The sequence below is a fragment of the Oreochromis niloticus genome, linkage group LG7 (genome assembly GCF_001858045.2).
Source record: "Oreochromis niloticus isolate F11D_XX linkage group LG7, O_niloticus_UMD_NMBU, whole genome shotgun sequence".
NCBI lineage: Eukaryota > Metazoa > Chordata > Actinopteri > Cichliformes > Cichlidae > Oreochromis > Oreochromis niloticus.
The window spans coordinates 13,075,029-13,089,703 of record NC_031972.2 but is presented as its reverse complement, the minus strand read 5'-3'; the positions used below and the strand labels follow the sequence as shown (position 1 = coordinate 13,089,703).

Here is a 14,675-nt window from a genome sequence, read left to right as displayed (position 1 = left end):
TAAACTACAATAACTTTACCTTATACTGGTATCTCATCTGTTCACTCAGCAACAATGTTATCTGCTTATTTACCATCAGGGATGAGGGAACTATGTCAGTACATGAAAGGTATGATTATCAGTATTTATTTAAATAGACGTATTTTATCTTAAATTTCATTTAAAACTAAGTCTTTTTGATCATCTACTATAGATTACATTGCATTACCATCCTCCGCAAGTTATGCACCACACTTTCCATACTGTTATACTGTTAAATACTTTTAAAGATACAGTAAAGATACAGTTAGTTGGCTGTCTAACAGAACACTTCTTCTGAGCTGAAAAATGAAGCCAGTGTTCCTCTAGTGGCCACTTGAGGCTGGCTCCCAAAGGGATCTGACTCATTTAACTTGAATAGTTGATATAAAATCTGTCATGGTGCTGGGTTGTTGACCCAGCATTTTGTGTTTGTCGTTATATTGATTATTATTATCTGATTTGATATTAATTTCTTCATGGTTATTAGTATGTAGGTTTCATTCTCAGGGTCTCCAGTCCTAAGGTTTATTTCCTGTGTCGTCCCCCCGGTGCTTTGTTCATGTCCCTGAGTTTGTGTTATGAATTTCCTGTTTTACTTTGAAGGTCTGTGTCTGTTATCGCTGTGTTCAGCTTGTATCCTCCCGTAGTCTTGAGAATTAGGATCAGCTGTGCTTCCCTCCTGTGTGTCATTGCCTGATTACCTTGTGTGTGTGTGTGTGTAGATATAGATAGATAGATAGATAGATAGATAGATAGATAGATATAGTGGGTGTCGGTCTGTGCGTTTTGTCGGCTCGTCTGTGTTTCATGGTGTTTTGTTCTTTGGTCTGCGTCTCTCTGCCCTTCACCCCGTTTCATTATGATTTCAGGATTGCTCTTTAGTTTTCCCAGTTTAGGTTTCTTCAGTAGCTTCTCGTGTCTCATTGGCTGTTTTTGTCACTCTGCCACTTGTAAATAAACTCTCACTCATTGCCTGCGTTTTGGGTCCTTTTCCTCCAACACCACGCAGCTCACCCCGGCAGCCGTGACAAAATTATTCCAAAATCCAACAACAAAGTGCAAAATCAAATTCAAAAATAATAAATAAATATTCTGATAGAGTGGATTCTAAATATCAGCCTAAGAAAGTCTGCATATCTCTCCGCAGGGAATAAAGCCACCAGCTTCCTTTACTGAGAGCAGTTGGAGACTTTAAGGATAAACATGTGAAAGTGACTCAGCTCATCATGTAGCACAGGTTGTAACAACATAGTGAATGAAAGTCGGTTTAGGATTAATATGTTCACACAGAAGTGTGACTGCCCCTCTATCGAACGTGCAAAGCCAACAAACTGTTATCACAACATTTCTTCAGAAAACCCTTTATAGCAAGTCATTCTGTTGCAGATGGAAGCACCAGTGCTTAACTGTAATTCAACAAGATAAAAATAAGCTGAAGATCTCTCTTTGCAGAGAATTCTGATGAGAGTTTCTGTCTTTTTCTAAATCATTTCTCTTTTATTTAGTTAACAGTAGTTTTCAGCTTGAAACAGCAGTGCTTAGTGGCATCAGACAACCGCTCCACACAGTGCGATCTCTACTGTAGTGCAAATCCCCCTCCAGCAAGTCATAATTGCTGTGTCTTTTACAGCTACTTGGTGTCCACTAGGCCTCACCTCTGTTAATTGTAGTCAATGAGCTCTCTTCTGTTTTGTCTAATGTAATGGGCTGCAGTGTTATAAGGACTTTCCAGTAGACTGGTGTGTGAAAAGCTAGCATTTGATTAGCTCACTAACTAGGTGAGTCTCAGTGTTCCACCCATGGCACTTTATGAATATCTAGAATATGTATCCCTAAAAAAGTAGCAAGGCTGATTACCAAAATGCTAACTGAAGATTCAAAATGCTCTTTTTTCTATACTTTCTATTAAAGATGCACTTTAAAAAATCAACACAGGCTGAAACCACCACACTTTATTACATACTGCATGTCCTTTTTTCAGCATAATACATCAATTATCAACATCAGAATACATATGGCTCTGATTTCAAGGTACATAAATCGCTCAACAAAATACCCTGTCTGGACAAACAAAGGATAGAAAGTGCACAAAAAAAGTTGGTTCAAGTCAACTGCATCACAAGACAGAACGGCTGTTGTGTTTTTTGAAAAGGAAAACCAACTTAATTAAAGCTTACATTCAGAAACCTCATCTGAGGACAGTTTAAATGGGACAGTATTAATCAGCTCCTCTGGTGCTTACAGAAGTAATGACGCCTCATATTAAAATCTCACACACGCATCTTCATAGAAAATTAAATAGAAACATATTTGGCACCATATTTTAGCATAGAACATAAAATTCAACTTGCAGTACAACAGTGTTCATACATGGAGGTAATATTTGAGTTTGGCACATTACGAGAACACTTTAAAAAGTCCATGTAATCCTATTTTATTACAAGCTCAGTCTTCACTGAAAGGTTCCTAAGATAAGAGTATAAACTCACTCACTGTATGGAACAAGAATTCCTTAACATTAAAATGATCTTCTAAAAGCCCACAGAGCCAGTAAGCTGCACGGATAGCTACTGACTTGTGATTTTCATGTTACTGATAAAATAGCATATGATTTATGACAAGGAAAGCACCATATTTCCTCGGAGAATTGGGTTGCGGTTCTTCGGCGCCAGAATGGGTAATGTAAACAAATGAGTCGAGCGTGACCTCTGTAAACCCTAACAGACATGATCATATATTGCACTCTAGAAAGAATCACAAGTCACAAAGGGGTTGTCCTGGCCTGTTCAAACCATCAAACAAAAAGTTGGTATATAGATATAGAATTAATAAGGTATTCAGTAATACTATGTTTATTATAACCTCTTGTGTATATTAACATTGATATATAGATTATTTCAACATTATGATATGAAAGATACATATTTATACATTGCTATGAATATAGGCAGCTGCTTCTGTTGAACGGAAGCGGCGCCAGATATAACATAATAACTATTCTACGTATTTTCATCCAAACGAATACAAATAAATGCGTTCACACGTGGCCCACGAGGAAAGCCGCTGTGAAACTCCATAGTGAATATGAATCGAAGCCTCCCATGCACAGAGAGGTTTCAATACAGGTCGAGACTGGTTTCCAAACAGGCCAGCGTGAACCTTAAAACCTCAGGATGCGTGCCAAAGTGACGGCACGCGGAAAAAGTACATCTCAGTTTAACCAGAGTTTTTGTTCGATGTGTGGTGCTGTGGTGAAAATTGGTGAAAGAGCACGGAAAGGGAAAACGAAAAATTCGGGGGCTGCGCTGAACATCGATCTGCAATAAATAAAGTCAACATTGGCCTGAGACCGACAACAATACAATCTCTTGTTTCCATCCTCTCTACCTCCACACACGTAGCTCATTTATATTTGCACCGACATTCACATGAGTATTCTATCATATAGCAGCAGAAACACATACGCACTGTATACTGTATGGACAGAAAACAAGGAACATACTATTCCTTCATTTCGTGGAATCTGCGTTGACCTCAGTCTGTGGTGGGGCACGGTACTATGTGTTGAGATGTGAGCTAGTGAGCATATCCTTGGGAAAAACTCCAGCGATGTATGTTTGTCAGAGACAAAACCACATGTAAGTTTTACGCCTCAGGCTTGACTGGCAAGCTGCCCTGACTCCTTGGTAACTCCACTGTATCTTCCACAGATGTACCAAACCACCAATCAGAACCACCGACCCCCTTATTAGGAACAAATACGCAACACTGACTTTACATGTAAATAGCCTGGCTTCATAGACATGCAGGCAATGTCCACCATCACAGATGGATAAATCACTAACAAGTTTAATATCAAATGATGAAACTTTGTGAAGCTCAGTTGAAAAAACCCCCAAAACAACCCCCCCCCCTTCCAAAAAAAAGAGCATTTTTATACTTTATACTTAAAACTCCAGCAGCATGCATTTTGTTTAAAAGAAATGAAGAAATAAAAAGAAATGCCTGTAATCTTATTCATAACATAACTCCACGTTTGTCTATGCAAATTTACTCCACACTGGAACTGAGAAGCTCACAATATCCACAATCTTTAAAAGGAAGCAAAATCTGCATCAAGCCACGCTCTAACTCTATTATAATTCTACTGCCAGCTTTACCAGAGTGATCACATAAAACACATCTACAGCCCTGCTCTAACACACTCTGCATGTTCTGCAACATCCCCCAGCCTTCGAAAGCAGGGGACGAAAAACAAAGACGCAGTTCTACCTTTTCACTCCCCTCTGCTTCTGCTCAACACCGCTCTGACTACGTCACACTGCTGCCTGCTTCCTCTAACTGAAAACTCGTGTGCAGAACTGAAACGGCACTTTATCACCGTGGATGGTGATGCTGTGATGTCGGGAAAGTAAGTTTTGCACCCAAATGTACAGCAATGACGGAGGGGAGGGTTCTCACACAGAGACCACCAAGGTATAAGAATGCCTGCATCGTCTGGTCTGAGCAGCTACATGCAGCAGACTGTCGCAAGCATGTCTGTCTCCCCAAAGCTGCGGGGGACAGCAAGGTGCCCGAACGGAGCCCTGAAAGGGACCGCGACTGAGCCAAAATGAAGCCTTTAATGGTCAAAGAGCTGCCTGGTTGCCAAACTGTAACACCCCGTGGAGGTCGTCTAGAGGCCGGTGAGGTCCACAATCGCCTTGATGAAGATGGTGTCGTCACGAATGTAAGTGTTCTTGCCATCGAGCTTAGAGAGCGGGCAGAAGAGTGGACAGCCGCTGGCGATGTTCATCTCGCTCACGGGTCTCTGGAAGGAGGAGGAAGTGACATCAGGTCGAAAGGCGTCGATGATGTGCTCTCTGTTGCTCTGGTCCAGCAGCATCAGCGTAACCTGGAAGTCAGATAAGCTAGAGATTACTGCTGGGATGAAATAGGCAAGTTTCAGCAGAACAAACCTCACTGTGGTCCTTAAAGAAATAAGAACAACAACGGAAAAGAAAACAATGGTAGACTGTCCAACAACCAGAAGGGGATATTTGAATGGCTGCTTGTTTCTTAGTCTTTTACCTTCTGGTTGAAGGGCCATTTAAGCAGGGCATCACTCAGCCCCCTCATCACCACAAAGAACAAGGACAAGTGGCTGCCACGCCCTGTCCCATCTCCATTCAGATAGATCCGTAGGCACATCTTATAGCCATACTTGCTGGTATAGAAGGCTGGAAGAGAACGGGAAAGAGAACTAATTATCTGCAGAAGACATCTAAAGAGTTTCTAGTAATTTAGTAATAACTTTTTCAACGTTTTTATCTTTGCAGGACAAAATCATGGCTTTGACAAATGGCATGTATTGTTGCTCTTCTCAAACCAGTTCACTGATCATGCTCCTGGTATTCTAGGCTGATGATTTTGCATCAGCACTGTGATAATGTGCAGTGTTACCTGGCGAGAACATGGCGGGGGCTCGGCCTGCGATGGCATCTTGTCTCTTTTTGGCAAAATCTGAGATCCTCCAGATAAAGACGCCGTCAAATGTGGTGGCGGACATTTCTCTCAGCCGTCCCTCCATCTCTGCGACCGTCAGGTCCTTCAGCCCCACAGTCCGCTCCAGCTGTCGCACCTGGAAAACAAACACATATTCAGTCACTTGGATATTTTCCAGTAATGACTGAACTGCAGCTGAGAGAATAACCAACAAAAAGTGCAGTTGTTTTGGTTGGTTTCACAAACATGCTCAGACATTACAAATGACAAATTCATATTAACATCAATTCAAGGTGATCAACATCACTCTGCCTTTAAGGAAGAAACTACAAATATTTTACTGCCTAATTTAGAGTCATTTGAAAAGACTGTTTGTTCAAAGTATCACTTTGAAGCATCTCCAAGCCTTTTCCTGGCTTTTCTGGGATTTTATAAATTGGCAGGCAACAAGTTTTCTCAGAGTAGCAGCCTTTACACACTGGAAGTGTAAAATCTGTGCAAGTATTTTCTGTGCTAAAAGTATTTTTTAGACTCGCCTATCCTTAAATCAGCCATTCACACCTTTTTTTGTATGCAAATAAACAGATTCGACCACAACCTAAGCTCTCTCCAGGATTCAGGATTACATCGATACTGAAGAAAAGTTAAAGTAATGGTGAATCTAAAAATGAACGGTCCATTGCTGTGTGTACTGAATAAAGATTCAGAGAACAAGGAATGCTCCAACTTGCATCAACCAGCTGCAGTCATGGCTCGAGCTTACCTTATTGCTCAGAGCCTCGATCTTATCCTGGTCCAGTTTATGCTGACGGTTGCTGGCTTCCATGGTGGTGGCGAACCTCTCCACCTCTCTGTTCAGGACACACACCACATTTTCAAACGTGCCAGCTTTGACTTCCAGTTCCGTGCACCTGCGGCCGAGCTCGGCCACCTTGGTTTTCTCGCTGTGAAGCTGGAGCTCAAGTGCTGCGCCCACCGAGCTGGGCAGAGGCGTGAAGGATGTAGACACAGAGAGAGTGGGAGGCAGAGTGGGAGGTGGAGGTAGAGGAACTGAAGCGGGTGGACCAGGAGGTCCAGAGCTGGAAGATGATGAGGATGCGGCGGCGGCGGCTCCCTGCACGGGAGGCCCAGAGGAGGTGGTGCTGAGCTGGGAGACTCTGGCCTCGAGTTCCTTGAGGGATTGTTGGAGTTCCACCAGTTTGTGTCCGGCTACTTCCAGTCCCTGGGGCTGTAGGCCCTCCATGCTAACTTTCATGCCCATAATATAATGCAGCAGAAGATTGAGGTGCTCATAGGCATATGCGCGCTCATGGTCATGAATCTTTTCCTTCTCCACCTGCAAAAGTGCAACATAAACCAGAAACAATATATGAATGCACAGAGTAATTACTGAAGTAAAGGAGAACGGTAAATCTAACATAGTCTTAACTCATTTGTTACTCATTTCAAGTCATTTTTAATATAACATGATTCATTTCCACCAATGTATTGTAAACTCCTGTTTTTATTTTTTCAATTCAAAACATACAATCTCTCACTAACAATATACAATAGTCTACTGTCTACTATTAGCCGTTTACTAGCTTGTCCCTTTGAGCATTAGCAGCATTTTTTTCAACTTTCACTGTGTTTTGCGTGTTTTTGTGGCGGTTTTCTATTTGCTGGTGTTTTCCTAAGTTACAGTGACCTCTCAAGGCCACAATAGTTTTTCCAATAACAATTTAAATCCCAAAGATTACAATGAATCACACTGCTAACCAAACTGGCTAACTAGCGTGAACATTAGCATGGTTAGCACTTGTGTTTTTAAAGAACTAAGCAGGATGGTCAGTCTAAATGCTCAAAGTTTCAAAACAATAGTCTACAAACCAAGGTGTGACATCACAGTGGCTCTGTTCATCTTTTATATACAGTCACTGGAAAAAAGATACCTCCTCACTCCTCCTCGTCTTGGTTCAGATGATATCTTCTCTCATATCATCTCGTAGCTTACTGTGTGCTCAAATACTGAATTCGTTATTGAGAAAACAATCGGGCTACTTACAGACATATCGCATCCCACCACATGAAATCGACATGGAGTTCTGAATTTGCTGCAGAATTTGATATGGTCCACATACTGGGAAACAAAAGAAATAAAATAGTCAATTTCTAACAATCGATAAAAATGATTTTCCATCTGCTGTGTATTAAAAGCGAGTGATGAATCAGTTGTGTCTTTTTCTTCTTATAGATTTTACTTTGTATCTTTTGACATTTTACATATTGCATCTTCAAATTTTTATGCTCAGTTTCTTTTTTATTAAACATAAGTAAACATGACAAAGTACATTCATTATTTTCAGAAGCTCAGTAGCATGCTCTCTGCCATCACATTTGATTAGAGGAAAAGAGAGAGAAAGTGTACAGCAGCTACATGGGACTATGGTCAGTTTTACAACATAATGCTTCCTCCTTTTCTGCACGTTGGTCTCAGATTTACCTTTTCTCTGGGTATTTTCTTCTTGGCACAGCCTTCACAGATCATCGGGTACTTGGGGCAGATCTCATCATGCGCCTGAAAAAAAAAAAACGAAAAGGCAGCAACGTTTCTTTTAATGCCACACAAATGGCTGCTCTGATCTGCCGCACAGGCCCCGACGAGCATCTTTGGTCTAAATAAATCATTTCCAACCTTGATATTCTTAAAGTGGAACGGCTCCTTGCAGTACTTGCAGTTGAGCGTCCTCTCAGGGCACTCTCGCTCATTATGGCGCTCCTGTTCATTGAAGCGGATTCGTTCTTTGCAGGAAGGGCAGGGGATGATCATGAACTCGCATTTCCCCTCGTGGTTCATCTGTGGAAAGTGGGAGCTTATGCTGAGGTGCTGTGGCAGAATGGTAACCTCTGTACTGCGCTGGGAGGCTTATTTGTCTACATACAGAGCAGTGCTGTAGCTTTAACAGTGTCAGATGTTTACAGTCTTATCCTTCACGCAACACTATCATTCTGTAACAGGACGATGAGTCCAAAGGTAAAAACCACAGCTATAAAGAACCATCTTCAGCCACAAGAAGGAGAACAACAGCTGCAGATGTTACGGTCCCCAGAGACCAAAGGCATAAACGAAAAACATGCAAACACAATTTCCCACAAAGAAACTGGTAGATACAAAGACAGGAAGTGTGGCAGCGATATGTTTACCTAATGTATGCAACTGTTTAAAGGTAGCTGCTGGAAATGTGATACGAAGGAGACTGGATTTAAGTAGTTTTTCTTGATTGTGCTGTTTTTGAAATCTAAACAACAAGCTGCACAAGTTTTTTTTGCACCGTGACCATTATTCCCATTGAACTTCATCCACAGCTGCGAGGTAGTCTACTGGAACCTGCCTGCGACACCCAAACAAACCAGCTGATGGTTTCAAATGCACAAAGAAGGCAAGAAATTCCATTAAATGTCACTACTTGTGATTCTGTCACAAGTCCGGGAATGTGTGCAAAGTAAAATATGACACACATTTTGCTCTGTTTACATTTTTACACTACGCACTCTGCACGGCAGGTTTTATTTTTGTTATTTTATAGTGTTGATGTCTTCATTTTCATTCTGTGCTGTGGAAAACAGCGGACATGGAAATGACCACAAACCCCATGATTTTATGATTTTCTAAAACCATAACCAGAATACAAGCAGTTGAGTCGAGTCCCTTCAAGTTGTGCTTGTTGACTCATTCAGACTGATGGCAACATGTTGGCAATCCGTCTGCCTTTATATAAGTAGACAGCAATTATTTGCAAACCTTCGACAATCTCAGAGTGACTGCAGTCAGTCCAAGTCAGACTGTGACTGTTTGCAGAAAGGTTGCCTGCTATCAGGTGGCCTGTGCAATGGCCTTGTAATCAAAAGTGCTTGTAAGTGTTCATCACCAACAAGCTCTGGGTAACTGCTTAGTCAGAACAAGTTTTTTTGTTTTGTTTTTTTTTATGGAAGGAGGTTGCTGTCCTATTTTTACTCACATGACTGAGCCATCAGCTTGCTCTGAATTAGGAGCATTGGTAGCTTTGTCAAGCTGAGTGGTTCCAGTGTTGTTGTTGGTTGAGTTGACTTAATGTAAGATTGCTCAGCTAACGTTATCTCAGTATGATGGTGCATGAGATGAGTCCTCTTGTTCATAGTATTCCCAGGGTTTCTTTTTAATTTATTTAATCAAAAATTTGGTGTCCCTGTATTGATGCAGTATCACCATTTGTGATACTATGCTTTATCGATTTTTCCTCCCACTTCTTGAAAGCAGTAGAAATATCTGCTCTGTTTGCACATTCCCAGATTATCCAAATGCCTCCTTTACACTGTTTCATAAATGCACCAGCCTCATTTCCACCTCCCACAGGCTGCCGTAGAAACTCTGTTAAACATCTGTTTGCAATCCAGATTATGGTTGCTAAAGAAGAGCGCCAAGGCTGGAAAGGCTTTGTCTCATGCACGCAGGGCGGGGCTAGCGAGCGTTTCAAAGTGACAAACACAAAACATTAGGGTACCTGGTTACTGAAAAACAAGTGAAGGAAAAAAGTCACCTCACCTCGTACTCCTTTATGCTTCCTTTCCAAGTGCAGCTTTCATTGATACAAACAGCTGGCAGATTTTCAACTTCCCTTCGAACCGCATTGTCTGGAAAAGCCTGAAAAAACGAGAGAAAATAAAAAGGATCTGCTGTTGAGCTGCATCTGTGAACCGCATGTCCAGCTGCTGTGTGCATCAGTGTCAGAAAAGCTGCACATTCAACACATGCACGCAGTTATTTTACTGTAAGTTTACATATGATTTAAACTGTATGAAGATATTCTGTTTATTAGCACAGGCAACCACGAATAGCAGTGCACTAGATGATGGAAGCGGCTAACATTTATTTTCTTTGCCAGGTGATGATTATATTATCTAAGCAGTAGCTGAAACTCATAATCACCAGTATCACCACGCTGCTGTTACTAGTGCACAGACTGCACATGACGTAAATAGGGCAACACGCAGAGCTCACGTCAGACATATTTTAACTTCAGAAGCTTGTTTTCCACTCTGTTTCTTTTAATCTTTCACCGATTCAAATCAAGGTGATTCATTTAATTTAAAAAAAAGTAATCCAAAAAAAAAAAGAGTACTCACGCATCCTTGTTTTAAAATCGAGGTAGGGTCCTCAAAAATATCCTCTTTGATGCAAGCATTGCATTTCTGAGGTCCATTACTGCAATTAAACAACAACATAAAACATAGCCAATGATTTATGCTACTTTATCTATGCTATGACACTTTAATTATGAGTTAAAGATTTAGCTGCTGATTTACATACACTTTAAAGCTATAAATAATATTAGCAATGCTATCATTTTATATAGAAAAGCATGTTTATTTCACAACACACCCATTTAAAACAACATCAGTATTAAAGTTTCTTGGCTGCCAGCTCCCGATCATGTTTGTTACTTTATCAGAACAGTAATAGTGTCAGTTCATGGTTATTTATGCTAACATTCTGTCCAGTGGGCTCATGGGTAAAAATATAGCATTTTATGCCATGTTAGGCAGGATTCTGTGTCCTACAGCCGACCCATCCAGTCTATGGAAGAACACTGCAATTCAAGCTCGTTAGCTTCAGCTGATTACTTTCAGCTCCACGCCCTCATCCAAATATGATCAAGTCTCTGTCATCGAAGATATTTTACAGAGATGCATCAATGGTGTCAAAGCAAAGAGGTCCACTCAAAAAATACTGAACCGCTGACAATGTGGTTTTACAGCTTTTGACAAAGAATAAGCAACACACAAAGTATCAGCGACACATCAGTCTCCCACTTCAGTGGGACACTAATAATACTAATCCAGTGTAAGCACTAATTTATTAGCAGTTGAGCGCTAATTACTGCTGGAATTAAATAGTCCTGGATTAGAATCATTTAAGTAGTAATTAAGTTAAATTTTTCATTTCTCTGAGCCTGATAGAAGCTCTAAAAGCTAAAAGCAGCTCCCTGAAACTGAACAAAGGAGAATGAGCAACATTACTATAAATTAAATGATTAAAGATTTTTTTAAAAATCTAAATATTTACAATCACTTCCAAAGTATTTATTTTAGCCTTTGGCCATTCCACTCCTCACCTCACAGTCCTGTTAAAGCAGTAGGAACAGAAGCGATGTCCACACTGGGCTTGGAAAGGCCGTCTGAGGATATTGTGGCAGCAGTTGCACAGGTGTTTGTCCTCCAGCTTGTTGCCCAGGATCTTCTTGGGGAAGCCGGGCTTATTGCTCTCCATGGACGAAGGGGGGGACGGTTCCTGTGTGGCCATGGTGTCTGTTCACACGTCACACCTAGGAAACAAGCAAAATGTCAAGACTGGGAGGTGCAAGAGTTTCACTTTCAGATTCCATTTGGATTTTCATTGTTTTTTTTCATCACACCCAGAAGGGAACCAATACTCTACATCTTAAAAACCAAGTTTCAATATTTATATGGCCATTAAAAGTCCAGGATTGCATTTTCTGGTTGGTATTTAACCCATGTCTTCATATTCACATTCATTATCCTGTTGATTAGCCACAAATTTAAAACCACCTGACAGGCCAAGTGACTAATACAAGTCTTCTCATTAGAATACATGGATGTTACTTTGTTACCTTTATACTGTAGGTGTTGTTGTTACTTTTAAGTAATCAAAGTGTCTTTCAGGGCTGCACAGGGGTTAGCACCATAACCTCATAAGGGCTTCTCTCTGTGTGGGTTCAGTGTGTTCAGTCAGTGGTGTACGGCCACAGTCTAAATACATGCATGTAGGGTTAACCGGTGATCCTAAATCAGCAGTAAATGTAAGTGATTGTCTGCGTTCCCCCTGTGACAGACGGGACACCTGTCCAGGGTGTATCCTACTTCTTGCTATATGATGGCTGAAATAGACTTAAGCCCAACCACAACCCTGAACTGGATAAACTAAAGATGGATGGATAAATAGAGGAATGAACAGGTGGATGGATGGAAACATATTGTTTTATTTTTATTCCAAGCACAATAAGATATATATAAAATCTTAGGATTTTAACACATCGACCTAAAGTTTGGTGGACGCATGGACAAGAATTACTGTAGTTTTATGATGTGAATGTATTTCAGTGGCTTTGCTATTAAACAATACAAATATAACTTTAAGGCTGACTATAAAATGTCAAAAATAGTGAAAATCGTTTTAGACTGTCCTGAAGTCCAAGGCAATGAAATTTAAAATAGCTTGCTCAACAATAGAAAAGCAATCCAGCACGGCAAATAAAAGCTGGCAGCTTGAAAACTATTGCAGAGACCCAGTGTAATGTTTGGGACCCCTGGGTTTCTGGGGCTCTGGAGCAGCTGTGATCCACTGCTGGCTGGCCTTCTTCTTGACATGACTACATGATGCTCATGTGTGTGGCAGAGCATCACAGGCCAGCTGGAAGGCCCACACCCTTTGTTTACATTTCCACTCTGCATCCACGGCTCCTTGCTGCTCACTTGGAACAAAGTGGCGAGGATCGTGTCTCTCTCTCTAGTCCAGCAAACACGCGCTCAGCTCAGCCTGCCCAGTAACGATGCTGACAAATGGCACATCCATTGTCTCTGCTCTCCTTCCCCGTCGCTGTTGCTAAGCTATCAGCATCCGTCAGAAGTAGTACCCAGCATACCGCCACGCCCCTTTGAAATCTCAGGCTTGCTGCCTGCAAGAGACCATTTACTGGAAAAGCCTTTTTTTCCCTTTGGCGAATGCTGTTGCAATCAGCAGAGTTTGGACTCACCAGCGATTTATTCTAAGCTGTCATCGCGTGCAGAGGCTGGGAGATCACCTTTCCTGGTCGCAGGTTGACGCTCGCGCTCTGTGCCGATATTATATGTGGTTTTGCAGCCGGCTGGAGGTGTTTTCTTGAACCTTAGCCACATAATATAGATGTGGACCCCAAGCGCGATGGCTGTTATTGTCCAATATCGCCATTGCACTTTCAGATTGGGCGTTACGTCATGCGAGGGGCTGAACGCGGGTTGAGAGGCAGACGAGATGTAGAGGCGTCGGAGCCATTGGTCCACAATCCAGAGGAGGCGGGCTGCTCTGCTGCCGGAGACTGTAATGTAATGGACCCGTTTACACTGGCCGCAAACAGTGACGTCGGTACCATTTATACCAGAGCTGAGGGCGCGAGTACTCCCTGCAGTATTCTCCTGAACGGCAGGTGTCGCTATTCAGCCACAACAGCGCTGGTATGAGTGCCTGCTCATATATGATTGTTGGGTTTTTTTTTTTTTTTATCGTTGTATGTATAATTGTAGGGTCTACCTTGTCATATAAAGTGCCTTGAGGCGACTTTTGTTGTGATTTGGGGCTGTATAAATAAAATTAAACTGAAATAGGAGGAGAGGAAGTGAAAACCGGAAGCAAAAAAATCGCAAATTTTTTAAGACAGCTTTTCCCCTGACAACAGATTTGTAAATTTTTGAGCATCTGTACTGATATATCATTAAATTTGCTTTAAAAATCATACACTTGGGTCGGCCGCGCTGTTCGTGGCCTCATATTGGGCCCATTAGAGATGCACACCTCGCTCACTCCTCTTGTGTGTAATTTACAGTGTTTATGTTTTATGTAGGATATTTATGTATATTTGTATATTTAAAAGTCCCTTTTTACATTACTAACTCCAGTTTACAATTGTGGTAGTGGTAAAATACAGCGTTACACAGTAGCTGAATATAACTAAGTACATTTGTTAGTGTGATTAAGCATGTTGAGCTCGAGTTTTCTTTCCTAGAAAGTACAATGCAAAGTAGGGAATTAAGTACAAATACTGCAATAAAGTCACCCATTTTGTAACTAATGTGGAACAGGTACTACTGAATACTGCACTGTAAATATTCTTTTAAAGTAATGTTGTTTCATTTATTTACTTGATGACTTTTAAGTCTTTTCCACATTTTACTTCACTCTCTCTTTGGAACTCCAGAAACATGTATATCTTTTCACCCTCCAAGTATTTATACACCACTTTGCATTTAATCATTAGTTATTAATATAACTCTGGCTCTCATCCACAGCGTGTCTTTTGTCTTGTCTTTCTCCCCTGACCCCCAACCAGTCACGACAGATGGTAGCCTCTCTCTGAGCCCGAGGTTTCTTCCTGTTAAAA

At 41.3% G+C, this 14,675-nt stretch overlaps 1 protein-coding gene across 2 annotated transcripts; it reads right to left on the bottom strand.

The window, feature by feature from the left end:
• Window positions 1–1,958: 1,958 nt before the first annotated feature.
• Window positions 1,959–13,759, bottom strand: LOC100708442 (TNF receptor-associated factor 2). Of its 2 annotated transcripts, XM_005454460.4 has the most exons (11): window positions 13,296–13,750; window positions 11,637–11,846; window positions 10,648–10,726; window positions 10,067–10,165; window positions 8,180–8,341; window positions 7,988–8,062; window positions 7,550–7,624; window positions 6,269–6,841; window positions 5,464–5,641; window positions 5,092–5,240; window positions 1,959–4,915 (listed from the first exon to the last, which is right to left on the bottom strand). In XM_005454460.4, exons 2-11 carry the CDS (start codon window positions 11,822–11,824, stop codon window positions 4,697–4,699), a joined length of 1,797 nt encoding a protein of 598 aa, XP_005454517.1. In that variant the 5' UTR covers window positions 11,825–11,846; window positions 13,296–13,750; the 3' UTR covers window positions 1,959–4,696. The 2 variants fall into 2 exon arrangements, with proteins under 2 accessions (XP_005454517.1, XP_005454516.1); XM_005454459.4 differs by having other exon boundaries at window positions 7,988–8,341; window positions 13,296–13,759.
• Between the last annotated feature and the right edge of the window lie 916 nt (window positions 13,760–14,675).